Genomic DNA, 27,214 nt, shown 5'->3' with positions numbered 1-27,214 from the left:
GCAATGTGTTTGACACCTCTGGGAATATAATAATAAAATTTTCTTAGCTCCTATTATTATTTTTTTACGTTCATTTCCTGATTTCACAATTTGGACTCAAGCCAATCAATCAACCAACCAACCAACCAACCGTACAATTGATACTTGCAGCAAAGCAACGGAGAAAGCTCTACAGCAGCAGCAGTTGCTTCTCAACCACAAGATGGCCAATAAGCAGCTTCACTACGAAATCAGGCGAGTCATAGAACGAAACATCGCCGACGACGATGACGACGACTACGACGATGACGATGACGAAGAGGAAGAAGAAGAGGAAGAAGATAATGAAGATGAGGGGGAGGATGAGGATGTAGTTGCTAGAAATTTTGTGGCTGAAAAAGTTGAAAAACGGACACAGAAAAAAGCAATCCTTCCCAGGGTGAAGCCGAAATCGAAGATGTTGAAGACGCTGAACAGAGGTAGAATTCTGGTCACCACTAACTATGGCTCCAAAGTTAAAAAACGAAAGTGCGACTTGGACAGGGCCGCTGGTGGCGACGACGACGATGAAGAAGACCGCTGCTTGGTTGATAACAAAGTTATAAAAATTAGAAATGGAAATGTCGTGTCGGCAACTGGAAACGACAAAAAGACGTCATTGGATAGTGACTGTAATAACAACGAAGATGTTAACCAATCAAAAGATAAAGAAATAGGTCAAACGTCAGCAGCGTCAGCCGCATTGGCGTCAACATCCTCGTCTCGCACGTCATCGTCTTCTTCATCTTCATCGTCATACTCGTCGTCCTCAAGTTGCACTGAAGCGCGCAAAAAATCTAAGAAAGCCATAGAGATGGCGTTAGCTTCGCGATCGTTATCGTCATCGCCTTTGCTTACCATTAAACGCAAGCCCAAATTAAAAAGGAAGAAAAATGACGATGACGATGATAACGCAGACAATAATGATGATAACGCTGGTGATAGTAACGCTTCGTACCTTGGGGAGAAGGGTAATGGAGATGATGGTAACAATGTGACGAGGAATAAACTGAAGAGGAAGTGTAAAAAGTCTAATGCTAAACTGGTTAAAGTGATGGGTGATATGGCGCCTGGCTCGCTGGCCGCAGGAGTGTATGGCAAAGAGGGTGACGCTCACGTTGGCGAGATTGTCAGTTTCAAGGAGGACAAGGTCCTCGCCGATGGTGATGCTGTTTGCAAAAAACCTGATGGTGGTGATATCGATGGTGGTGATGGTGGTGGAATTGGTGTTGTTCGTGGTAGGCAATCAGAGCGATCGCTGCTAAGTAGAGACAGTGACAAAATCAGCGACACCAATAACAACAACAACAACGAGACAAACGTTAACGAAGAATCTTCGCAGCAAGCCAGCGCAGAAAATGACGCCGGCACGACAAACGAACAACAGTTGATAAAAAAAATACACAAACGCAGCAGAACCTCTCACGCTGATGACGACGACGACGATGACGAGATGGACAACAGCGTGGGTTTGATAATTGGATTCGACAGAAACGGAGGAGAGGGTGGCGAGTTGACGGCCGAGGAGTTGGAGATGTGCTTGGAATCGGCTGGAGATGTTGATAGCTCTGGTGCCGGTGTCATCTTGGTTGATGGTAGACGACCACTTATTAGGTTGTTATGCTGTTGTGTGTGTGTGTGTGTGTATGTGTGTGTGTGTGTGTGTGTGTGCAATGCCGTTGTTTTATTTTACTTACATGGGGATGTATTTTCACGTTGTGTTATTTTCCGTTGTTTGACGGATTTTTTCAGCTAACGACTGCCATTTTATCATTTTATTTTCCACGCTTGAGTGATCCTACTCAATGTTTGCATGTTGTGAAACCCAATAGGTATTTAACTTGTACTGTGGTAGCTAGTTGGAATTCAAGAGAATGGTTTGTGATCAGCGTATAAGAGTACTAACGAACCGAAATTTTAAAAACATTCTAGTTATTAAAACATTTTAAAATATATCCTCAAATTGAATAAATAATAAATAAATGAGTAATTAAATAAATAAATAATTAATGAAATAACTAATTAAATAAATAAATAATTAATTAATTAAATAAATAATTTTTCCATCCGTGGACTGACCAGTGACATCATCGACGGCATGATCAGTCCGGGTGCAGTCAGCAGTGCCACATCCAGGTACACAAACAAATCGGACAAGAACATGTCAGACTTCGACGGTGAGGAGGCCATAGTGGACGAGGAGATCGCCCACATCAACAGGGCCACCGGCGCTGGGGGGCACCCAGGGTCGTTCATTGGGGTCCACACCCTTCAACATCAGCTGGGAAATGCCGTTACTCTATTTAGGCATCACCACCAGCATCACCACCACCATCATCATCATCATCATCATCACCAAGGAAGTGGTGAGGAATGTGCTGGTGAAGATCATCGTGCTGGTTATTAGTAAATTTTGTGTTTAGTTTGGATGGTGACGATGTGGTGATGGTGCTTTTTAAGATGGTGCTATCCGTGAAACTTCTATCTGTTGGTCCAATCTTTTAATTAATTTAAAATGAGAAATTTCTACGCCTTATATACAAAGTTGATACAAATATTAATACAAGGCGTCAACAACAGTTGCAACAACAACAACAACTCTGTCGTCGGTAATGACAGCAAGGGCAGCAGCAACAACAACAGCACGAACGTCATCGGTGGCAGCCGGAAGGATGAATTGATGGAGTTGTGCCAGCCCCACAATACAATCATCTGGGAACTCTTACAGGATGAAAATATTGTTCGTTATCACTATCAACTTACGCACTATAATTTATTTGTTTTTTGGAAATATAACGAAGGTATAGTGAATTAAGCTGATAGTTTGTTACTAGATTCGTGTAGTATTTAAGCATGAAAATATATAAGTTGGTAATGGGAATTCTGACTCGTCAAAATTGTCTAAATTTCTCCGTGTTAATTAATATTTGTAGTTGTTTGAAACATTAGCAACATAACAACAACAGCCCTTACGTACAAATCTCTCTTCTTTTTACTCTCTCTCTCTCTCTCTCTATCTCTCTCTCTCTCTCTCTCACTCACTCACTCTCACACATACGCACACATTTCAGAACAAGTTAGCCCCTGGCTTAGCATCGGAGGGTGAAAAAATTTTGAGCTCTCTCGTCTGCCTGTCGAACGACCGTTCGGTCAAAACAAGATTCATCGAGTCGTGTATCAGCAACATCGCCAGCAACAAATCTGTCGTCGTGTCTCTCCGGTTGCTTGGAAAGGTCCTGAATTCTTTCAATCAGTATAGAACTGGACCCGACACTCATGTCATTACAATGTTAGATTGATTGATTTTTTGTTTGTTTGGTTGATCGATAGATTGATTGATTTTTTGGTTGGTTGATTGATTGATTGGTTGATTGATTGATTGATTCGTTCATTCATTAGTTGGTCACATACATACAAACCGCACACGCACACACGCATACATACACGCACACACACACACACATACGCACACCAGGTGGGCAGATAGAGATTTACATATGATAGAAAACTTCTTCAACAACATGAAACACTATACGAAAATGGTCAAAGAAAATAATAAACCACAGAATGCTTTGTTAGTTAATATAATTTGATATAATAGTAATAATTATGATTTATTTATTTTTGTCTTCACTGTTTTCAGTTTCTCTCATAAAGAAGAGATCCAGGCCAGATTAAATTTTCTGACTTGCATCTATTCATCAAACGGATCGCCAGACACATTCAGTTCGTGTTTATTTTAATTTAACCTCTCTCTCTCTCTCTCTCTCTCTCACTCCTCCAATGTTCTTTCCTCTCATCTTCCTACATTTTCACAACATTTCAATAACCAATCAATCAATCATACCATAAATCAATCTATCTTTTTTTTCTTTCTATCAATCTTTTTCTATTATTGACAGACCTGATTGAACGAGTGATTGGTAAGGTGAATGAATGAATGAATGAATGAATGAGTGAATGAATGAATGATTGATAGATTGATTGATTGAATGAATGATTGTTTGTTTGATTGTTTGAATTCAGGATTAAGCCTGGATCAAGTGGATACGTTATGGGATTGTTTAGTATCCGATCCTATATGCACGGATGACTGCCTACAGTGGCTGTGCAATCAGATGAAGGATAAGGATTGCCATGCCGTCAGGATCGACGCCATGAAGCATCTGTTCTTAAATAAGGTTTTGTTCGTTCGTTCGTATGTTTGTTTGTTTGTTTGCGTTTTTTTTCTAGTGTTTGTTCGATTTCTCGTTTGTTCATTTATTCTTTCATTCTTTCGTTCATTCTCATTCATCCGCATATGTATTTAACTTATATATCTAGCATCATCAACTTTTTTATTCATCAAGTGTTTGTCTATTTTTCTATTTTTTATATTAATGTATTCATTCGTTCGTTCGTTCGTTCGTTCATTCGTTTGTATAGTATATCCTGAATTAATTAATTAATTAATTCATTCATTCATTCACTAATTAATTATTTATTAATTCATCTATTTGTTAATCAGATGCCCCAACTGAAACCAGAGGACACGACAATGGTCGGCCTTACCCTATTCACGCAACTCTGTCACGTGACACACGCGATGACGTCATCAAGTGGCGGGGATGGAGCCGCGGGCGGTAGAAATGTGTTGGGGATCGACCAGCTATGGCTGATGGCGCTCAGGGCTAAGAACACAGACGTCAGCCTGAATGCTATCAATGTCCTCAACAACCATTACGTTAGCTGTTAGTAACTGCTTTTGACTGGTTTTATCAATTTTTTCTATCAGCTGACTAATCAATCAATCAATCATTCATTCATTCATTCATTCATTCATTCATTCATTCATTCATTCATTCATTCATTCATTCATTCATTTTTTATTTAATCATATAATTTATTAATTAATCAATCAGTCAGTCAATTATCCAATCAATCATTCATTCAAACAATCAATCAATGAAGTTGGCAACAATGAAGAGGCCATAAACAAAGAGAAGAGTTTCATTGAGAAGTGCATGGCAAGTCTGACTACTGCCTCTGCTGATCTCAATAAAGTAAGCTGGGTTGTTTCTTTGATTATTTGCTTGTCTGTCTGTCTGTTTGATTGATTGATTGACTAATTAATTGATTGATTGGTTGGTCGGTTAGTTAGTTGGTTGGTTTGTTGGTTGGAGGGTTGATATGTTGATTGATTTATTGTTATATTAGAGGTTTTGCCTAGTCAGATGTTTAATGAATTAATCAATTAATTTTATTTTAAAATGATTTAGCGTAACAGTTTATACAAAAACTTTTTCTATTTTCAAAGTATTTTTATATCAAAAAGGAATCAGAATCGAGCTTATTAATCATCCAACGCGCCCTCCTTCTACTGACCAATCACCTTGAATCCTTCCACAAAAGACACGCTTACCATCTCCGTCTCTGCTCCCTCAACAACCGATCCATACAGAGTCACTATGCCCCAACCATGGCCAACAAATCCAACAACAACCACAGAATCAGGGTCATACTACAAACTGCTGGCTCCAGTTCTAAGGTTGGTTGTCCGGTTGGTTGGTTGATTGATTGGTTGATTGATTAAGGATTGATTGATTGATTGATTGATTGTTGATTAAGGATTGGTTGATTGACATTTTAATTGGTTATTATTGTTTTGTTAATCAATGAATTAAGTTATTATCTTCATCCTCATCTTCAACCGCACAGACAACTCTTGAGATGTCCAGCTCAGATTTGATTGCGGAGCTGAGAGCAGAAGTAGCTTATTGGTGGGAGAACAACTACAACAACAGCAGCAGCAGCAACAACAAAAGCAGCAACAGCACTCAACAACAACCGCAACATTATGAAGAAACGAATATAAGGATGTTGACGTTGGGTCAAGAATTGTCATCGCAACTGGATGATAAGACACTTGCTGAAATGCAGTTTAAAGATTCGCAGGTTGACTGGCTAGTTGATCGATTGATTGATTTGATTGTTTGGTTAGTGAGATGATAACTCGATTGACTGATGCTTACCTGAATGGAGAAATGAACTTGGTCGATAATTTTAAAGTACCCACCCCACATAAACGGCGTGATTCTTCAACATACTCACACACACACACCACGCACACACACACACACACACACACACACACACACACACACACACACACACACACACACACAACTTTGCAGTTGGTCTTTGTGTCTCAGAGTATCAGCAGGCCATCAAGAAAACTGGAGAGCAACTTGCAGTTGAAGCCACACCAGCAGCCACAAAATTACGAATCCCTGTACAAACTACCAATGATGTTGCTTATTGATGAACCACATTTCACCAATTTGTTCGATCTGTTGCATCTACTCAGCTCCTTTCAACCCAGCTATCTCATTGGGGTGGGATTTATTTCCATTCTGATAACTTTAATAACGATTCTTATAATTCATTTTAAAAACTTTACTGATTTTAGTGATAATCTTTATTGAAAATAATGAAGATAGTGATAATGTCCTAATTTCATCGTAGGATTCCCAGGAGCAAATGAGTTTATTGACGAAGGCTAGAGTTCTGTCTCGCAAAGTTTGGAGCTTGCTGATGTTGTTGCCGACGAACAAAAAGATTCTACAAAATATAACAGACAGCATACTAACTACCGCTACTTCTCCAACAGCATCCACTGCAGCTACACCCACCGCTACTACATCCGACTCTTCAGAGTTCGATGTACCCAACACAAACAGTGTAAATTGGGAGGAGCTACTGAATGCCAATAACATCCACAAATTGATGTATGCACTTCAAATTGTTGAGACTCTGTTGAGGCAGTCTTCTTCAAACAAATCAAAGCTGTTGCACCACAACTCACAGCAGCAGCAACAACAGCAGCCACAGCGTCAAAACAAACATACAAGTGGCAGTTTAAATGAAAGTGGAGGTGCTAATGTAGATGCCGGTGAAACCTGGAAAGAGAAAGTAAGCGGTTTCTATCAAACAATTTGAGAAAGTTCAATATAATTTTGTTTATATTAAACAATTCAAAATGTAGATTGGCAAAGAAAATTTTCATGAAAAATTTTTTCATTTTTTAATGAATTTTTTCGTAAAAATATTTTTTGACTTCAATGCACAACCACCAACAGTTCATAGCCAGTGGAGGCTTCCAGCACCTTCTTTCCATCTTCACGTCCACCAAACTTCACGAAGAACATGATCTGAGGCAGAATGATTGGCTGAACGACTGCTTGGCCGCTCTACTTCGACTGATCAACCTGTTCGCCATCAACCAGTACGACCTCGATTCAAGTCAGACTGAACTGTTCGAAATCATCGATGCCCCTGTTAAGAAGCTGGGCAAACGAAGGGCTCAAGATCGTTTGTTCATTCATCCAATCAATCAATCTGTCCTACCTCTGATCGATGTTTCAACATTAGTTAGGGTTCTTATGGATACCGTCTTCAATGCTGCCTTACCACAAGGAGACCACGTGGGCTGTCCTCTAACTTCGATAGGTCATTTAGAGGTCATCCATTATTCCATGTCTTTGTTTATCTCGCTGGCTTATTCCAGAGCCGTGAACTTTCCTTTGGAAGTTTTTGCGTCGCCGTCTCAGTTTTCAGACGTCTGTTCCTTTAAAAGCTTTCGACTCTGGCTGAAGAGGATCACCTTAGAAGCTCCCGAATCGGCTGTAAGGCAGGAAGCATGTCTGGCTCTGTACCGACTGTGTCTGGGCCGGATGTCTAATGGAGGGGATCTCGTCGGCTACAGGTACATCGCTCCTGTCTTCAACGGTCTGCTGACGTTCTTCGATGAGGCCTGCGTCATGAAGTCCATTAAATATGGAATTGTCAGTTTTGCCGGTGGCATTGGTGGATTGATTACATTCGGTAAGTCGTTCGATGATAATAAGGAACCACACGGTCCTGGCTGTCGTGATTATCTCTGGCTTCTCTGTCAATTAGTGGATGGACTGAAGAAAGAGGACGCAGAAAGGAGTTGGACATCTGAAAATGATGGAGGAGTGAACACAGAGGATGACGAAAGTCTGTCTGCAGAAGATGCAAATAATGACGACCTACAGAATGATGATTGCAGGATTTCTAAAATTTTTAAAATAGTGAATTTGAGTAAAGTCACGAGAGTTGTAGCAGAGAGAATAGTTACCAGAGGTTATTTTGAAAGGAGATGTAATAGTACAGAAGATGAAGGATTGGTTGGTTTGATGAAGCTCTGTACATCACTTCTCAAGCACAACCCCACTTTTAAATCTACCATAGCCGGCCAGACATTTTTAACAAAAATATTTTATTGTTTGTTTGCACTGCCTTCACCTACGTCAAGATTTCTGCCGAAATGTAAGTCACAGAGTTCGAGGACTTCTGCATTTGATCTGCTGGTTGAATTGGTTAAATCAAACATCGACAACTACCTCATCCTACATGGACTCCTGATGAACCAGAATCAAAAAGGTTCTTATTTTAGAAAATATATTTAAATAGTTTAATTTTTCACTATCATATAATAACATTTTTAAAGTATTAAAAGTAGTCGCTTTAGTAAATCATGATTAATAATGTAGGTAGGTAAGTTTTTTTTATATAAAAATAGACAAAAAATAATCACTAATCCCACTTTTGATGGCCACTGTCAGACTCGCACCTGTTGTACAGTTGGGACATGTGGCCCCATGAAGAGGAGCGGTCGAAATGTGGCTACGTTGGACTGACCAACCTGGGAGCCACTTGCTACATGGCTACCTGCATGCAACATCTCTTCATGATACCTGAAGCCAGGAAGTGTATTCTGGAAGTCGAGGCTGGTTGTTTGCTATGTGTGCCTGCTGTTTGTGTGTTGTGCCTGCTTGCTTTGTGTTCTCTGTTTTTTTTTTGCCAGTTATCAACGAATTTTTCGCAGTTTGATACCATGACAACAAAATTACAACAACTGTTTGTTACGCACACAACATCGCTACCAACAACAACAGCAGCAACAACAACAACAACAAATAAATTCCACCAGTGTTCAGAACAGATGCGACATTATGTAATGTTGGCCGAGCTGAAGAAAATGTTTGCCTACCTGCATGAGAGTGAGCGCAAGGCCTACAATCCGTTCACGTTCTGCAAGGCCTATACTATGGACCATCAACCGCTCAACACGGGCGAACAGAAGGATATGACCGAGTTCTTTACGGATCTCATTACGAAACTGGAAGAAATCAGCCCATCCTTAGTAAGTTGGTTCATTTGTTTTAAGCTCCTGTTCTTAGGCCGTTCAGTTCCAGTGGCTGGCTTGCTGTTGACAATAAAAATAGCTCGACTTATAAAACTTCTTAAAAAACAAACTGGGATTTAAAATAGTAACATTCTGTGAAATTAATTTTTTTTAGAAAAGTTTGGTAAAAACCCTGTTCGGAGGAGTTCTAACGAACAACGTAGTATCTCTGGACTGCGAGCACGTCAGTAGGACAACAGAAGAGTTCTACACTGTCAGATGCCAGGTTGCTGACATGAAGAACCTCTACGAGTCACTGGATGAGGTGACGGTCAAGGACATGTTGGAGGGCGACAACATGTACACCTGCTCCAAATGCCAGAAGAAAGTTCGAGCCGAGAAACGCGCTTGTTTTTATCGCCTGCCCAAAATTCTCTGCTTTAATACGATGCGATACACTTTTAATATGCTGACTATGATGAAGGAGAAAGTGAATACGCATTTCTCCTTCCCACTGTCTCTTGATATGTCTCCATACATGGAAGAGAATCTTATTAAAAATGTAAGCGGGGAAAGTGGTAGTAAAGCTGGGAACGCCAATGACGCTAACAAGGCGTCCACATCGTCTACCAGTGCAAACAACTCAAGCAGTGACGCCAACGAACGCAAAGCCTCATCCAGCCACATTCCTGATGAGAATGACGGCACGTCCAGGGAGTATGAATACGAGTTGATAGGTGTAACAGTACACACGGGAACTGCAGATGCCGGCCATTACTACAGCTTCATCAGAGATCGACTGAACAAGAATGAGTTAGGACAGGATAGGTGGTTCCTGTTCAATGATGCCGAAATCAAATCATTTGATCCTAATCAGCTTGCATCCGAATGCTTTGGAGGAGAGATGACGGTAAGCTCAGTTCACTCATGTCTGTCTGTCTGCCTGCCTGTCTGTCTGCCTGCCTGTCTGTCTGTCTGACTGTTGCTTGATTTTATCGGTTGTCTAGGAGATTGATTTGATTGTTGCATTAGCTTTTCCTGTGACGGCATTATAGTTTTAATTTTTTCTAACTGAATTAAAATTTAAAGTTTTTAACTTTTTCAAATTCACCTTCCAGAGTAAAACGTATGACTCAGTGACAGACAAATTTTTGGATTTTTCGTTTGAAAAAACTCACAGTGCATACATGTTGTTTTACGAGAGAGTAGTGAACAACAGCAGCAGCAGCAACAACAACAACAACAAGGATGCAACGACATCGTGCAGTACAGTGCACAGCAGAAGCATTGACAACAACTCGCCAACAAATTCATCTTCATCCACTTCGCAAAACGTCATCAAAACTATTACTGACCAGCTGATGACCGATGAGGAAGAACCGGTCAAAGTGAAGGTCAACCTGTCTGCAGAGCTGGCAGATTGGATATGGCAAGACAACATGCACTTCATACAGGACAAGAACATCTTCGATCACACCTACTTCAGTTTCATCTGGCAGGTCTGCAACTACATCCCCACTACACTGGCACGAAACAACAGCAGAAACATCAACATCTCCTTGTACGCTACCAAACTCAGCGTTTCATTTATCCTGGAAACACTGATTCACGCCAAAGAGAAGGTGCTTAGTAGCTACTTTCTTCTGCCTAGCGCCAAACTGTTTATATAAGATTTTATAATTAATTTAATTAAATTACCCATTCCTTCTCCAGCCTACCATGCTACAATGGATCGAGAACACGACGAAATTATTCAACAGTGACAGCAAATGTTGCCAGTGGTTCCTCAACAAAATGAGTCAGGACGACTGGTGGTTGCAGCAAATTCTCATCAAGTGCCCTAACCAGACCGTCAGACAGGTATGCCTTTGTCTGTCTCTGTCTCTTGTCTGTCTGGGCATCTGTCTGTTTGTTTTATGTCTGTATGCCTGTCTGTTTTATATCTCTCTGTGTGTCTGTTTGTCTGTCTATCTGTTTTGTCCGATTGGTTAATTGGTCTGGTGTTAAGACTTAGATGCATGATTAGATAATGTCTGCTTGTTTGACCGACTGACTAATAAAAAAAATGATTCGTCATTATCATCATCGTCATCATCGTCACTATCATCATCATCGTCGCAATCATCATCATCATCATGACAGATGTTCCAGAGGTTAGTGATTCACGTGATCAACCAACTTAAGCCAATGAGCGCTCGCCACAACAACAACAACAACAATAATAATAATAATAACAATAACAACAATAACGATGATAACGATGGGGAGAATGATGGCAAAGATATAAAGAAAAAATTCGTTGCTGATGACGGTGATGATGAAGATGGTGATGATGACGATGTCGAAGGGTCACTCAATAATGATGATGACGACGAAGACGATTACACCACCACCAACAACAACAACAATGATGATGACGACGACGACGAAGATGATAATTTGACTGGGGTCGGGTCTAGAGTTGCAAAGAATGACAAGTGTGTCAGTCGATTCATTAGGAAGTTACTATCTATTGTTAGTATTTTTGTGGCAGGTTAGTTGATTGGTTGGTTGACTGGTTAGTTGATTGGTTGACACCATTAGTTGATTGGTTGACTGGTTAGTTGATTGTGATTGATCTATCTGTCTATTTTAGAGTTGTTTGACCAGTTGGTTGGTCGATTGGCTGATTGATATTTGCTTTCACATCCGTCTTTGATTGGCTAATATGCTAACAAATTGTTTAGTGGTTGATTTATTGATGAATTAGTTATTCGACTGATTGATTTATTTATTAAAAAAACTGTATTTAAAAAATAATATTCATTATTAATATAAATAAAAATTATTACATCTATACCTAAAAATTACGCCATAGAATAAAATAATTTTTCTTTTCCTTTACTTCCAAACAGGTTGACCAAGAAAGTCGACCACTCAGTCGATTCCTTCCTGAATATTTTGGTTAAAAATTAATCTAAGTTCGAATAATGATACTATGGAAGATTGATTGATTGATTAATTGATTGATTGAATAATTGATTGATGATTGATTGATTGATTGATTGATTGATTGATTGATTGATTGATTGATTGATTGATTGATTGATTGATTGATTGATTGACAGGTTTGTTGTTGGAGTTTGCGAAAATTGGAGATAGAGAGTGCATGTCTCTCAATAGGAATCACGCTATCAGCAAGCTCATCAAGTTCTACCTGGCTAAGAAAAATCACGATTATGTTTGTCGTTGTTATTGTTATTATTATTGTTATTTTTGTTGTTGTTTGTTTGGTGAGTAACCTCATTATAACATGATCATGTCATCTTCGTTTTAATCAATCAATTAAGCCACATGACGTCATGACATCACTCAATCGATCAATTAATTCCACACCGTCATCCAAACGCCTCATCATTGCGTCATCACCACATGACGTCATCGTCATCAGATCTCGATATCCACGTCTGACACGCTGTCCGAGGATGAAGATGACGTGGAGGATGTAGTGAGTGAGGAGAGGTGCTGCCCGCAGTCCTTCGAGAAGATGATTGCCCTGGTGGCACTTCTCGTCGAGAAGAGTCGCGTCGATCATAAAAATGTGAATCTATCCGAGCTGGACATGCAGGCTTTGCTTGGCGGCAAGGTTGGTTGGCTGGTTGTTTGATCGGTTGTGTAGTTAGTTGCTTGTTTGATTGACTGATTAAATGCTTGACTGGCTGGTTGACTGATTAAATGATTGATTGGTTGATTGATTGGTTGGTTGGTTGATTGATTGATTGAATGATTGATTAATTGGAGTACGTTTTTTCATCCATCCAGGGCTTTCCTTTCTTGCACCAGCAAATTAAAGAGACGGTGAACCTCAGGCAGACGTGCAATCTGATATTCAGCCTCTCAAGATATAACGAGAGGCTGGCTTCTAATGTTAGTCCTTGCTGAATGGTGGTTGGTTGATTGATTGATTGGTTGTTCGGTTGAATGGGTAGTCGTTTGATTGATTGATTTATGTTTTTAAAATTGTTTCTATTAATATTCGATAGATCGTACAGATGCTGTTCAATGCATTGGTGAAGTGTAACAATGAGGTGAGGCTAGCATAGAATATTTATCATCGAACTTTTCAATACCTTGGTCAATCGTTTCAATTAGTCCATTTAATCTGCATCTGTCAATCAATCAATCATATGTTCATTCATTCACTCAATCATATGTTCATTCATTCACTCAATCAACGTTTTATTTAATCTTTAAAATAAATTAACTTCAATCAATCGTTTGCTCACTCGATAAATCAATCAATCAATCAATCACCAATTCAACCAACCAACCAATCACAGACCCATCCTTACTTCAAACTGTTTACCATGTTGGTTGAGTTCACTGGAGGACCGCCTGGAATGCCGCTATTCATGCAGCACATCCTCATCAAACTGTGGGAGGTATGGCCATTTTCATTATTTTCATCGTCGTATTTTAATTATTCATGATTAATTCTTAATCATACTTAATTCATTCAATCATTTACTCAATTAACCGCTCACTTACTCAACTAATCATTTGTTCATTTATTTGGCCATAAGCGTGACCTCTAAAATGTGATTGAATGTTTTGGCAGGTGGGCGGTGAATACTGCCCGCAAGCGACCTTGGAGTGGCTGTCCAATCAGGTGACCCGGAACAAGATGGCTCTCACATGGGCCCTTCAAACGCTGGACAGTTGGGTCGAACTCTTCCTCATAGCCATCAATAACATGAAAGTCAGAAACTGTGAGTTTTCAGCCGATTTACTTGGCGGTGATGACGAAGATGATAATAAAGATGATGATGATGATGATGATGATAATAATAATAATAATGATGATGATTCAGGTGCAGCCCACCTCCTGGTTTCCATGGTGCCCAACAACAACTTCCGCCAGATGTTCAGGAGCAATAGAAGCCTCTTGACGCCGCACAAAGAAAGCGTCGTGGTAGGTTCTTCTTACGGCTACTACTTCTGCTGCTACTGCTGCAATTTTGTTCATATATATATATTTATATTTTTGGGGATCTTGAACTGTATGTCTACTATGTTACTTACATCTTTTTTTTTAGAATTTTGAGGCAAATTTTTTTGTTTGTTATCATTAATATAAGCAAAGCCTAGCCAGGACCAAGAGAGTTGATTGAGTCTGAATGAGAATCGAAGTCCTACCATCAAATTTTTTTTATTAAACTTTATTGTTTAATTTCACAATAATAAATGATTCTTTTAGAGATTCGATAAATAACTTGAGATTCGCGTTAATTTTAAAACCGGCGAGCAGATGACAGACGAGGCACTTGAGATCTTGCACGAGATATACAACCACCTGTTGAAGCTGCTATGCAAGACGCGCCAATACGTCGAGAACCATTCGTACGGCACCTCAAAACTAGTATCTTACTTCACTGTCCTTAATTACTGTCTCGTGTCCAAAACTGAAAAGTTGATGTTCTCTAAGTATTTCAATGATCTGTGGTCTCTTTACCAGCCTAAGATGGCTGAACCACAGATTGCTGTCAATCATAATAAGCAGGTTGGTTGGCTGGCTGGCTGGTTGGTTGGCTGGTTGCTTGATAGTTTGATTGATTTAGTGACTTGTTCAGTGATTAATTGATTGATTGGTTGACATTTTTTCAGGCCATGCTCATATTTTGGTACCATGCCTGTGTTGACTGCCCGGAGAATGTACGACTCATCACGGAAAATCCTATCGTGGCCAAAAATATCTCATTTAATTACATACTGTTAGTAATGCTACTATTATTATCATCTGTTTATGATAATATATTTAATTATTTTGGCACCTCATTATCATAATTTATTCAGGGCGGACCACGAGGACCAGGACGTAGTGCTTATGAACAGGACGATGCTGCCAGCCTACTACGGCATCCTACGTATGTGTTGCATGCAGTCTCAACAGTTCACCAAGCAACTCTCACAACACCAAAATACTCAGTGGGCTTTCAGAAATCTAACTCTATATCCAACGCAGTATACCGCGGTTTGTGTCTCTGCTTGTCTGTGTGTCTGTTCGCTTGTATCTGGTTATTATTCTAACTACTATCGATAACAACAATTCAATAACATCAACGCAACAACTCTACAACAACAACTCAACAACAACTCAACAACAACAATTCAACGACATCAACACCAACAGGCCGTAGAAGAATTGTACTGGCTGATGCAGTTGATGTGTTCGACCAGCTCCAGCATGGATGAGGATGATTTGAAGGTGGTCCTGCACTTCAGGAGGACAACGCTGCAACTTTATTTGTCGATGCTTGACGGCAGAAGTCACTACCAGACGCTCATATCGTTAGTGCTCACACACGCACGCACGCACGCACACACACACACACACACACACGTTCATAATACAGCGTTTTCCGCATTCTGTTGGATCATCACGACGAGCGTATCTTCGCTCTGCAGCACGGGGCCCTCTCACTGATGCATGACTCGTTTGTGACCCTCTACATGATGCACCACGAGGCAACAGCTTGTCACATGACCAATGACATCATCCAGTTGCTCGCTGTCTTCTCGCAGACTCTCGCTTCCGCTCGCAGATGTCTTTCGGAGAAAAAAGGTGTGTACGTGTTTCTCTCTACGCACGTTTTTCTATCTTTTTTGTGGTGTTTCTTTTACTGGAATCATTTCATAGGTCTATCTAATTAAAACTTTTATAACAACAATTTCTAAATCAAACCCTGAATAGCATCAGCATTCGTCACTAATACTACAAACCAATGATATTGCAGTTAACGAGGTCAAGCCACATTTGACCTCGTTCAAAGAAAGGTCAGAGTTCGTGAGGAAACTAGTTGCCATGATGAACTTCTACAACACACACGAACTTAGGCAGGCCATACTTAGTTAGTTGCCGTTCTTATTAATGCTGTTATCGATGTTGCTGCTCATTATTGGCCGAATAATTATAAAAAATTGTAATAATTTATTAATTTATTTATATAAATAGGCTGCCTACGTGAGATGGTGTTGACATTCCAACTTGAATGTATGCAGACAGCAGTTACGGCATTGATACAAGCTCACTCATCTTTTCATAGTTGCAGTCTGCCAAGTGAGAAACAAACATTTTGCACGCGCGCGCGCGTGTGTGTTGTGGAATTTTTGTAGGGTGTGTTTGTTGCGTGTGTATGTTTCTGGTGCCATTGATGTATGCTGTTTGTTGTTGTAATGTTACTTTATCAATCATTTATCGTCTATTAACTCTAGTAGTCATAAAGCTACTGATTCTTTTCGTCCGACCATCCTTTCATTCTTTCTGTCATTCGTTTATTTTTTCACTCACTCAGTAAACATGGGTCCGTACTTCCCAAAAGTCGGGCACAAACCCCCTCAAGGTAAGGTAGCAATCAGGCTGCCGCGACCTCAGTTTCAAATGCTACTCCATCCAGATCAAGTGGAGTGCAAGAAGGTTGCTTGTTCGCCCTTTTTTTTGTTTGTGTGTATACTGCTTGCCCTCTTTGTTATTTTGTCTTAGTTGTTGCTATTGTGGCGTTTTGTCTTTACCATTGTTTTCGTTGCTTTTGTTGTTGTTTAATTAGTTGCTACGTAAGTTATTAGTTGAATGGGTTGATTGATTGGTTGGTTGGTCGATCAATTGATTGGTTGTTTGATTGATGTTGGGTTGGTTGGTTGATTGATTGGCTGATAGGGTGTGGACCAGCAATACGACTCCCTGTTGTACGAGGCGTACGATCCATACCACCATTTTGTGGATCTACTCGTCAGGGTGGCCGTCAACCAGCAGAACCTTCCTGATCATATCATTAGGTTTGTCGCTGTTGTTTTGTTGCTCGTTGAATGAAAATAGGATATAAGCAACACGATTCAGCCATGTACTGGAGCTTTTAGATCATTGAAATACTACTACCCATGTAGGCTGTCGGCAATGGTTGCGTACGAAGGCGCCGTAATGCACCTACCGTACTTCGCCAAACTTTGGTCTGAGATACATCAAGCCGAGTCCATTGACAAAAAGTGGTTGGATGTTCTTTGTTCGTGTTCGTCGTTCATCGACTACATGAACATTGTTCTTCAGAGTGAACGAGTCTCTCTAAACAATCCACATATATTCAAGTTTTTTGGTATCTTCTTCAATAAGGTTTGTTTGATTGATTGGCTGGTTGTTTGGCTTTGATATAGTGATGGATTAGAATGATGATGGTTACAATGTTGCTGCTGATGTTGATTATCATGATTTTGAGATGATGTTGATGGGGACATGAAGAAATTAAATCGATCAACCGGCCGATCAATCAACAAACATCAAACATACAAACAAACATACAAACGAACATACAAACGAACGAACACTGGGTCATGATCATATCTTGTACAGGTGAGTCAGAAGGTTCTGTGCAATCAGACGAGCAGCCTGCTCGATGACATCATCAATTCTCTTGAACTCAACCTCTCATTGATCAGCTCGCAAGAGGATTGTGATGAAGAGGATGATGAGAATGATGATGCTGGCGATGAAAAGAAGAAACCGAAAGATGCTGATGCTGAAGCCAAGAGGAAGCAAAAAGAGAAATTGTTCAGCTCAATAAATGGGGTGAGCCGGGAGAAAGTTATTTCATTCATAAATTTTTTCTGTCATTTTTTCATTCACTCGTTCATTCATTCATTTAGTTATCCTATGATGAATTAATTCATCCATTTATTCACTCACTCAATCAGGATTTGAGGGCCTTGCAGATCATATCATCGTCGAAACAATTACAACTGCAGCTTTACAACAACAACAACAACAACAAACTCGGCGTCTTCTTGATTAACTTGAAAAATTTCCATCTCAAATTTGCCACCCGTCAGCAAAAGTTACAGCAGCAGCAGCAGCAAAAATCAGATAAGCAGCAGAAGGATGGTTTGAAAGTCAGATTGCCGACGACATCCTCATCAGTCGCCACGACGTCCACAGGAGGAGCTTTGGCGACGAGGACACCAACTAAAAAAAGGAAATTATGTTTTTCCGGTGATTCCGAAACCACAACTGCAGTAGCGACAGCAACCACAACTTCCAACAGCAGCAACATTACCACAACCATCAACAAAACTACCACAACTACGGCCAACAGCAACAACAACAACACTCCTAATACCAAAACGACAACCATCACCAATACTCCCAGCAAGACAAATCTCAAGAGGCGACTCGATGTAGTCGATGACGATGACGTAAGCGATGACGTCACGACGAAATCTGGCGACCAAAAAAGTAACAATGATGACGAAACGAATAATAATAAAAGCAGCAGCAGCAGCAGCAAAAAAAATAATGATGGTATAGGAAATGTTAATAACGATGATGACGACGATGATGGTGACGATGATGACGTAGACATGGATGTAAGTGATGGTAATGATGAGAGTAAGAAGGTAGATCCATTCGCGTCGTCGTCATCGCTACCGTCATCGCCACAGCCATCGTCGTCGTCGTCTTCGTCGTCGTCTTCATCTTTGTTGAAGGGTAACTTGGCAATGTATGACTGTGTGGTGAAAAACATTGATCTAGTTGTCCAATTGATTGCTCACTCTGCTAATTAGTGATGACACGATGACGTCATTGTGAGGTTGACGGTTACGAAGAAGATAAACATAATGATGTTAATATGAGTGAGGCTAATGGTGATCTATTTATATAGATAGTTGCTGACCAAATGATAACGAAAATGATAATATTGATAAAATCTACGAAAGAGATGTCATTGTTAGAATGAAGATGATGATGGTGATATGAACGATGATGATGATGGTGATGTGATGATGATGATGTTATTGCTGACTGTTAAAAACTGATAATAACAAATAATACTACTTGCTAATTAATAACATTGTTTATTTTATAGTATATATATATATATTATACATTTTACCAACTTTATTATAGTTATAATTAGTTTATTATTATTTTATTATTATTATTTTATTATTAGATGTGGTCACTATTGCTCTTTTTTATTAAACAAATACACTTTGTTATCATCATCATCGTCGTCATTATTAGTGAAATTATTATTATTATATGTTTGTATTATTATTATTACTATTATTATTTTGAGCGATATAATTATTTTAATAATATTAATAAATATAATATGTGTGCTTGTATTTGTTGATGTACCATGATGTAATTGGTTACCTGTAAAAATACAAAATTTAGCGAATGTTGGTTTTACTTGACAACGTGGAATAAAAATTAAGAAATAATTCTTCCAATGTGTGTCTGGGTTGTTTTTTACTTGCGTCTCTGAAATTTTGCTATATAGATTTGATTGGTGGCTGGTTGATTGGATGATTGATTAATTGATTGATTGAGTGATTGAATGAACGATTGATCGATCGATTGATTGATTGGTTGATTGATATATAGACAAGTTAGATCATGTAAAGGTATTTATGTAAATACGAATTCGTTTCAACGGCATGTTATTTCTAGTGAATTACATCCAAGAGTGAATTAATTCATTTACATGCATCTATTACTCCTCTAAATACATACATGCATGCATGCATACATACACACACGTAAGTGCATACGCTCAAGAGTGCACGTACATAAACACGCATAAATGAATACTTAATTAAGTAGAATTCAGATGTTTATGTTTTGAATTTTTGTGTGTGTTTGTGTGTGTGTACTTATGGATGTGTATATGTATTTGTGTGTATTCATGTTTATGTGTACGTGTATTTGTGTATGTAAATTTGTGTATTTATACCTGTGCATGCACTTGCTATTGCACGAGTTGTAAATCTGCGTTTTTCAAGTACCTACCACCAATTTAACAGCCTGTGCAACAGAGCTCTGAAGAGAGAGTTGCTAAGTGACTCTCGAGATGTCAAATTTGCTGGCTGGCTGGTTGGTTGGTAGTTCAATTCTTAGTAGTATGATGTATGACTTGCTATCAAGGTATTGTTTGGGTATCTATTTGTATTAGTAGATTGCTTACGTTAAAATGGCATAAAGTTAACTACTAATATTTGCGTGCGTGTGCATGGTAGGCATCCAGAAGTAAATTCGTTAGTCGGTGTGAATCGTGTAACTAAATTATGGATGTGTGTGTGTGTGTTTTGCGTTTTATATTGTGTTTATATCTCTCTCTTTTTCTCTCTCTCCTTCTCTCTCTCTCTTGAACTCTTCCTTCATAAATTAAGCAAGTAATCCATATGTACCTACATACATGCCGTAAAATAATTATATACACATATAGTAGCACCCATAGAACTAATATTAATATTGCTTTCATTTAAGCAGGAATCATGTTGCAAAAGAACGAGAGAACGCTATATTGATTCACGATTAATTTGATTCAGTCAGTGCTGAATGTTTGTTTAACGTTAATAAATTTTTGTTACTAAGTTGTGTTGGATGTTTATAGAAAATAAAGTTTTTTTTAGTATCAAAAGTATTTAATGAAGATTTTTGAAAAAAAAAACATTAACGCTTTTCAAAGAATGTGCTTGTAATATTTAATCCTCCAATCATTTGGTTTAACACTTCAATATTATAATTTAAAATAATTGTTATAAAACTGTTATAAGATAGAATAATTTCTCCTCTGTTAACAGTTGTAAACAGAATTAAGTGATGCATCATCAACAACAATATCAACAGCAGCAGCAGCATTCATCGTCATTCGGTGGTTACAGGGAAGTAAGTAGTGAAGACTTTGTAGAAACGACGACGACGACCACCACCACACCTTCAGCTGCACTGCATCACACAGCTACGACAGCAGCCACACCATCTACGCCAACGCCATATTCAAGACCGACAAAATATACTGATGAATCGAGATACGAAGTCGATTGGCAGTCGATTCTGATATTCGTATTCGTTGCTGTGGCGTTTCTTTTCCATTTGATCGCCATGGGAGCTCCCTACTGGGCCACCACTTACGATAAACACTTTCCTAACCGCAGAGTTGAACATATAGGTGGTTCGAATCATTTTTGAAACAATTCAATTTAAATTAAATCGTTCAAAAATTTCGTCAATTTTAATAAAAGTAGTTCTTAAAACTTGAACTTTCAAGACAATATGCTTATTATGTCTTGTTAATTTATTCCAAATCATATAATTTTAAATTATTTTCAACAAGTTAATGACAAATGTATCTAACATTTGCTCGTCTGCAGGTCTATGGAAGTATTGTGTCGATCCAATCGTGTCCGTGAGTGATGGCACGAGAGGTGTGAGGTATGGCGGTTCGTCCAGGCAGATTTGTGACGATTTCGTCAACATCATCTATTCAGGTTCCTTCTTGGTTGAAAATATATTTTTTTGATTGAATGATTGGTTGAGTAATTGATGATTAAACCTTGTTTTTAAATTGACGAACTTTATTCTTTATTTTAAGACGAAACTTTAAAAATTATTCATTATTATCGATTCTTCCAATTCTTACATATTAAACATCTAATGAAATACTTTAGACTGGTTGAAAGCCGCGCAATCCTTCATGATATTATCCTTCTTCACATTTCTTCCGACCGTGGGATGCGTAGCGATGGTACTCCTGGTCGCCACGTTCGCACACAACCTCATGTTCAACTGCATCGCCATTGCTGGGATGTTCACCTGTGGTAGTTATGTTCATTCGTTTGTCGTCGTTGTTCTCTTCTGTTGTTGTTAGCTGTTATTGTTGTTGTGGCTGTTGGTTAGTATCAAACGCTTTTTTCGTAAACTCGCAATGCTCATTCGATTCTAATTACGTTTAAAAAATTTTCGTCTGCGAAAATATTTGAGATTTTATATGTAAGTCGAAAAAATTGAACAGCAGCCCGGTCCGAAAAGTAAAAATATAACAAAGTAACATCCCTACACTTTTAATTTCAGGATTCTTCCAATTCATAACGGTAGTCATATTCGGCCGTTACTACGAGAACTACTTCGACAGCAAGGACGCTGCATGGAAAGGAAAAAGTGGAGCCTATCTGGGATGGACGTACGTCGTGGCGGTCTTCGGCATGGCTGCCTGTTTCTGCTGCACCGCCGTTCTCATGTTGAAGTTGGTGGAAGTGAAACGCGGAAAGAGGATTGATTGGGGATTGGTGAATCCTATGCATCAGGAGTCTAAAAAATTGCTGATTTGAAAGGAAGAAGTGGATAATTCTGGTGATTTAAAACAAAGTTGCTACTATGTACATGGAGTTGCTCTATAAATAACGAATACTGATTTTTTTGGTAGTAAAAAACGAAGACAAATTTAAATTTTTTTAATTGTTTTTACAAGACAATAGCTCAAACTTTTATGATTGAAATTGATAAATAAATAAATGAATTAACTAATTAATCAATCAATTAATTAGTTAATTAGCAAATAATTAAATTGATATATTTTTCCTCTGATTTACTTACAGACACACTAAAAAAAAAACATTTCTAGAATCGTATTTTCGAAAAAAAAACAACTTTTAAGATGGACATTTATAAGCGTGACAAAATTGTGCCATTCGTAATAATATTTAAAAAATTATGCTAAAATCTCTTAAATATTCCCAAAAAAAATAATATCATTATATAGCTCAACGCTCACAGACATATATACAATTATTAGATATTATAAAATAAATAAATGAATATACGTATTAAAATTATTGAAAATCAATTTGAAGTAATAATAATAATAATAACCAATTAAAACATATAAATGATAATATTATTATTATTATGACGATGTTAACGATAAATGACGACTATATAAGCAATAATAATGTTAATAATAATAATAATTATTATTATTTTCATTATTATTACAATAAAAAACTTCCAAAGTGATCCATTAAAAATTCCTCGCTAACGTTCTTAGCGAGTCGTCTAAACATTATTAAATTTAAACTCACGTATATGCATTAATTTAATAAATACAATTATTACATTATAATATATTACATTACAAGTTATTATTGTTGTTTACAAAAATTGGAAAATACATTGAGAAATAATGTCTTAATGACCGTATTAATGTTATTTTATATTTTAATGTTAGTATTTTCAGATTGGTGTGTGCATGCAAAATAAATAGCTCTTTCATGCTAGGATCAATATATTTTACATTTAAACACTGAGGCATATAGTTTGTCTTTAAGTAATAATAATAATTATTATTATAAATATTCAACATTTAAACGGAGTTATAATCATAATAATTAAATGAATAAATAATATAATTATAAGCGAATAATGTGAAATAATGATGTAAAGACTAATCAACAGGATTTGATTCATTCGGATTATTGTCAGATATTACTAAGTTGATGTTATCAAAATGATTAACTGCATCACTGACATCACTTTTTGCGACGTTACTGTCTTGAAGGATGACAGTATCAGCGACTTCGTTGATGCTAGCAGAATCTGCAGGCAAGTTGCTGTTGTCAGATAAGTCGATGCTGATGTCGTCTTGCGAATCGTCGAGATCCAAAAATGGATCTAGTAGATTGTTTGAGGTGTCAACTGACTGATCAACGGTCGTGTGGTTGTTTTCTGACTGGTTTGCTTCTTGATCTGTCGTTAGGTAATTGTGATCTGGTTCTTGTTCGGACTGTCGTTGAGATGAATTTTGTTGTTGCTGCTGCTGACTGCGTTGTTGTGGTGGTTGTAGATCGTCGTTTTGCTGCTGTTGTTGTGTTCGTGACTGATGACTGAGTAGTTGACGTTGGTCCTCTGAATGTCCCGTTTTCATTGCTGGTGGTTGTTGTTGCCCATTTTCAGCAGCAACTTGTATAAATGGTGAAAAGGAGGAAGTCTCATCTGATGACTGATTTACCGAAGATGTCGGATCAGATGATTGTTTTCTATTTAAATTATTCAAAACGAATTGAGAAGATGAAGATGGATTATGCAGGTTGATGTCATTAACGTCATTAACGTTAGCAAACTCATTTGAGAAATCAAAATAATTAGTGCAGGAGATGACAGTTGTGGGTAGATGTTGGCTCCCTCCCATCAACTCCAGCACACTCGACAATGAAGTAGTGGCAGCAGTAGTAACTGCATTAAACGTTTCACTACCGACAACTTGTGGCTGTAGTGGAGGTGGTAACTGCAGGACCTTGCTATCGTCATCGGCATCTAGGTCTACTTTTTTCCTCCGTGGTTTAATTTTCAGAGGGGCTCTCATCTTTAATGACGTCAGTTGAGAATGGAAAGATGTTTTGAAGTCAATCATGTCCTGCTGCATCTGCAGCATCTCTGCCATCAGAGCCTCCTGGCCCGACTTCACTTCCATCAAAGTTTTTTCATTCTTCTCCATGAGTTTGAGGCCCTCACACGTTCGGCTGATGTGTGGGTCGTGGGCAGTTATCTCGCCGTTCATGTACCGGTTGAATTCTGACTCTGGCAGGTTCAGAGATTCGTGAGTGAGACTCTTTATGAAGGCAACCGCACAACACTGCATTGGAAAGATTGCGTGGTTAACAACTCTTGAATTGATTATTTAGAATTTACATCAGCAACGAACTATTTCACAAATTTAATAAAATACGAGAACAAAAAGAACCACTTAAAAAGTATTAAACAAGAGACAAGAAGAATATGCATGCTTGCAAAGACCCACCAAATTAGTGAAATAGTAGCCAGCTTCGCCAGTCATCAGCCTGGTCGGATTAGTAAACCTGGTGATGAACTGAATGTTCGACTCGAGTAGCGGGGGGTTAGCCTTCAGGACGATGTAGATAAGGGCCGGGAGGAACTCGTCTGCCGAGGCCGGTTCATTTTTTGAAAATTTGAGGGCTTCGAAAATGTGCTTACTGCATTTTACCACACATTCCAATTTATCTTGCGGACATCTTTTGGCATTCATCTCTATGATTGCTGTTGGAGGAAGAAGACGTGATGATGAAAAAACAAACAGCAGCACACACAACATGCTGAGAACAATTACCATTCCATTACATTCATCAGACAATTAGGTAAGTCATCACAAGCATCATTAAGAATGAATCATCCTTATATAAAAACACACAGCAGCACACAACATACTTATCATGATTCATACAGTAATTATTATTATTTATATTATTATTTTTATTATTGAGAGTTATAAAATTTTCATTATTAACCCAGTTAAAATCATCATTATTATAGAGCATAAAAGTTAAAAATTTTTTAGAATATAGTTAATGTTATTATTCATACTATTATCATGCTATAAAATTTACTATCAAGTTAAAATAAAAAAATAAACACAAGCAAACAAACAAACACAAACAAACTCAAACAAAACAAAAAAAACCAACAAACCAGTAATAGCAGACTCCACGTGTTCTCTAACACCATCAATGGATTCATTGAGTACAACGTCCAGCAAGTGGACAGAAATCCAATGCAGGCTTCTTATTCGAGCCTGCAACTTCAAATCCAGTTGTTCGTCGTCTGTCACTGATGGGCTGAACAGGTGCGAATAAAGTCTTGTCAGTACGTATCTCTCGCACAAGTTCAATAACTCTTCAGCTTCTTCTGCTTTGAGGTCTAGTTCGGTGATGGTGTTTAGAAAATTTCTGAGTAAGTTTGACGATTCTCTAAATTATTTCTCCATTATTATTATAATATTAAGTTAGTATTATAATTTTCGTTTTTCTAAATGTTATCAAGAAAAAAATTAAATATTCAAAAGTTTGATTACATTTGTATAAACCTTTATAAAGGTGTTTACTGGTCATGTTGTCATTCATGAGTTGATAAAAAGTTGAGAGCATCTCGGAAAGTTCATCGACAGGACTGTTACCCAAACTCATCTGGTAGAGTTTCTCAATGACTCCTTTAACTTGCTTGGGGATGTTGATCATGATCTCTTTCATATCCAAAGATCGTAAATAGTCCACTAATTCCTTACCAACTTTTTGACTCTCTTCACTCGATTGCCGTGTCGTCGTCGATCGAGGTTTGCTTTGTTGGTGTCGATGGGAATGAGATTGTTGATCATGGTCTGACAAGAATAATATGGAATTATTTAGTGTTTGGGTACAATGTTACCAAATTAAAAATATATGTATATGAATGAGAATTATCTTTGTAAAACACTCATGTATGTATAAAATCTGCAGATATTTCATAAAGAATTATTAATTTAAATGAACATTTTGGAGAAGAATATGAAAAAATCAACAACAACAACAACTTACTAAGACTTTTTCCAAAAATTGATGGTATTATTTTTGATTTTCTGAGCAGAGAATGTTGTTGTTGAGTGCTAGAAGGCTGTTGTTGTTGCTGTTGTTGTAGGGTAGTCTTGGGGTCAAATTTCAAAGAACTGGCCAAGCCTAAAAGTTCATTCTTTCCCAAAAATTTACTGAAATTTATATACAAAACAAAAATCAATAACATTAACTAAAAAATAAAAAAAGATTAAATTGTCAGTTTTTTACTCAACAAATTACTGTATTTTTTTAGAGTTTATTTATGCTTACAGTGTAAACTTTACACTTTACTTACATAGAGTTTACAAAAAAAGAAAAAAATGAGCAGACAAACAGTAAAATAAAACTCAACAGTAAAAAATGTAAAAATCTAAGAATAAAATGATTAAACTGAATTAAATATTATTCCAACTTTGGTATATTTGTTTAATTTTTTAATTAATAAAAAAAAATTACATTTTGTCATCCTTGTTGTGCTTCAATTCCTTCCAACATTTGCTGCAGTAACCCTGCCAGGCTGGATTGCCGTAGAAACCACATCCCTTCTTGCACAACAAATCTGTCTCTTCTATTTTTAAATTGGACATCTTAAACAAGACTACGGACCTAAATTATTAATTAGTACACGACTATTATTATAAATTATAAATTAAATTTTTGGAATTAAAAATTTTTATTTATGAACGTTGACATTAGATTGATGTTTACTAAAAGTTAGTTTAAATTAAAAAAATTATGGAAAGTTGTTAAGATTTTACAACGGTCATTAGCCATAGTACATGATCTTCAACGTTATAGGAAAACGTTTGTGTAACTAAA

The 27,214-nt window shown here is 37.8% G+C and overlaps 2 protein-coding genes across 2 annotated transcripts; one reads left to right on the top strand and one right to left on the bottom strand.

The window, feature by feature from the left end:
- Positions 1-202: 202 nt before the first annotated feature.
- On the top strand, positions 203-24,165 carry HELRODRAFT_192325 (hypothetical protein; the record flags this gene model as incomplete). Its single annotated transcript, XM_009022387.1, has 40 exons — positions 203-1,632; positions 2,101-2,311; positions 2,379-2,417; positions 2,564-2,758; positions 3,090-3,238; positions 3,662-3,744; positions 4,045-4,199; positions 4,526-4,748; positions 4,969-5,060; positions 5,333-5,512; positions 5,716-5,766; positions 6,523-6,969; positions 7,137-8,463; positions 8,646-8,836; positions 9,014-9,226; positions 9,384-10,118; positions 10,327-10,830; positions 10,922-11,068; positions 11,351-11,556; positions 12,103-12,151; positions 12,639-12,788; positions 13,806-13,956; positions 14,059-14,159; positions 14,496-14,747; positions 14,852-14,958; positions 15,041-15,218; positions 15,378-15,535; positions 15,601-15,809; positions 15,982-16,095; positions 16,200-16,304; positions 16,540-16,661; positions 16,902-17,020; positions 17,129-17,351; positions 17,589-17,804; positions 17,930-18,732; positions 20,042-20,111; positions 20,868-21,192; positions 21,392-21,508; positions 21,689-21,838; positions 22,092-24,165. 40 exons carry the CDS (start codon positions 203-205, stop codon positions 22,346-22,348), a joined length of 10,554 nt encoding a protein of 3,517 aa, XP_009020635.1. The 3' UTR covers positions 22,349-24,165.
- Positions 24,166-24,273: 108 nt separating this feature from the next.
- Positions 24,274-26,982, bottom strand: HELRODRAFT_81861 (hypothetical protein; the record flags this gene model as incomplete). Its single annotated transcript, XM_009022386.1, has 6 exons — positions 24,274-24,648; positions 24,814-25,070; positions 25,500-25,718; positions 25,894-26,184; positions 26,336-26,508; positions 26,852-26,982. Coding segments are annotated over 6 exons (1,446 nt in total), but the record flags the coding sequence as incomplete, so codon positions are not given.
- Between the last annotated feature and the right edge of the window lie 232 nt (positions 26,983-27,214).

This window comes from Helobdella robusta (assembly GCF_000326865.2).
Source record: "Helobdella robusta unplaced genomic scaffold HELROscaffold_31, whole genome shotgun sequence".
Taxonomy (NCBI): domain Eukaryota; kingdom Metazoa; phylum Annelida; class Clitellata; order Rhynchobdellida; family Glossiphoniidae; genus Helobdella; species Helobdella robusta.
This window is presented reverse-complemented; position numbering and strand designations above follow the sequence as displayed.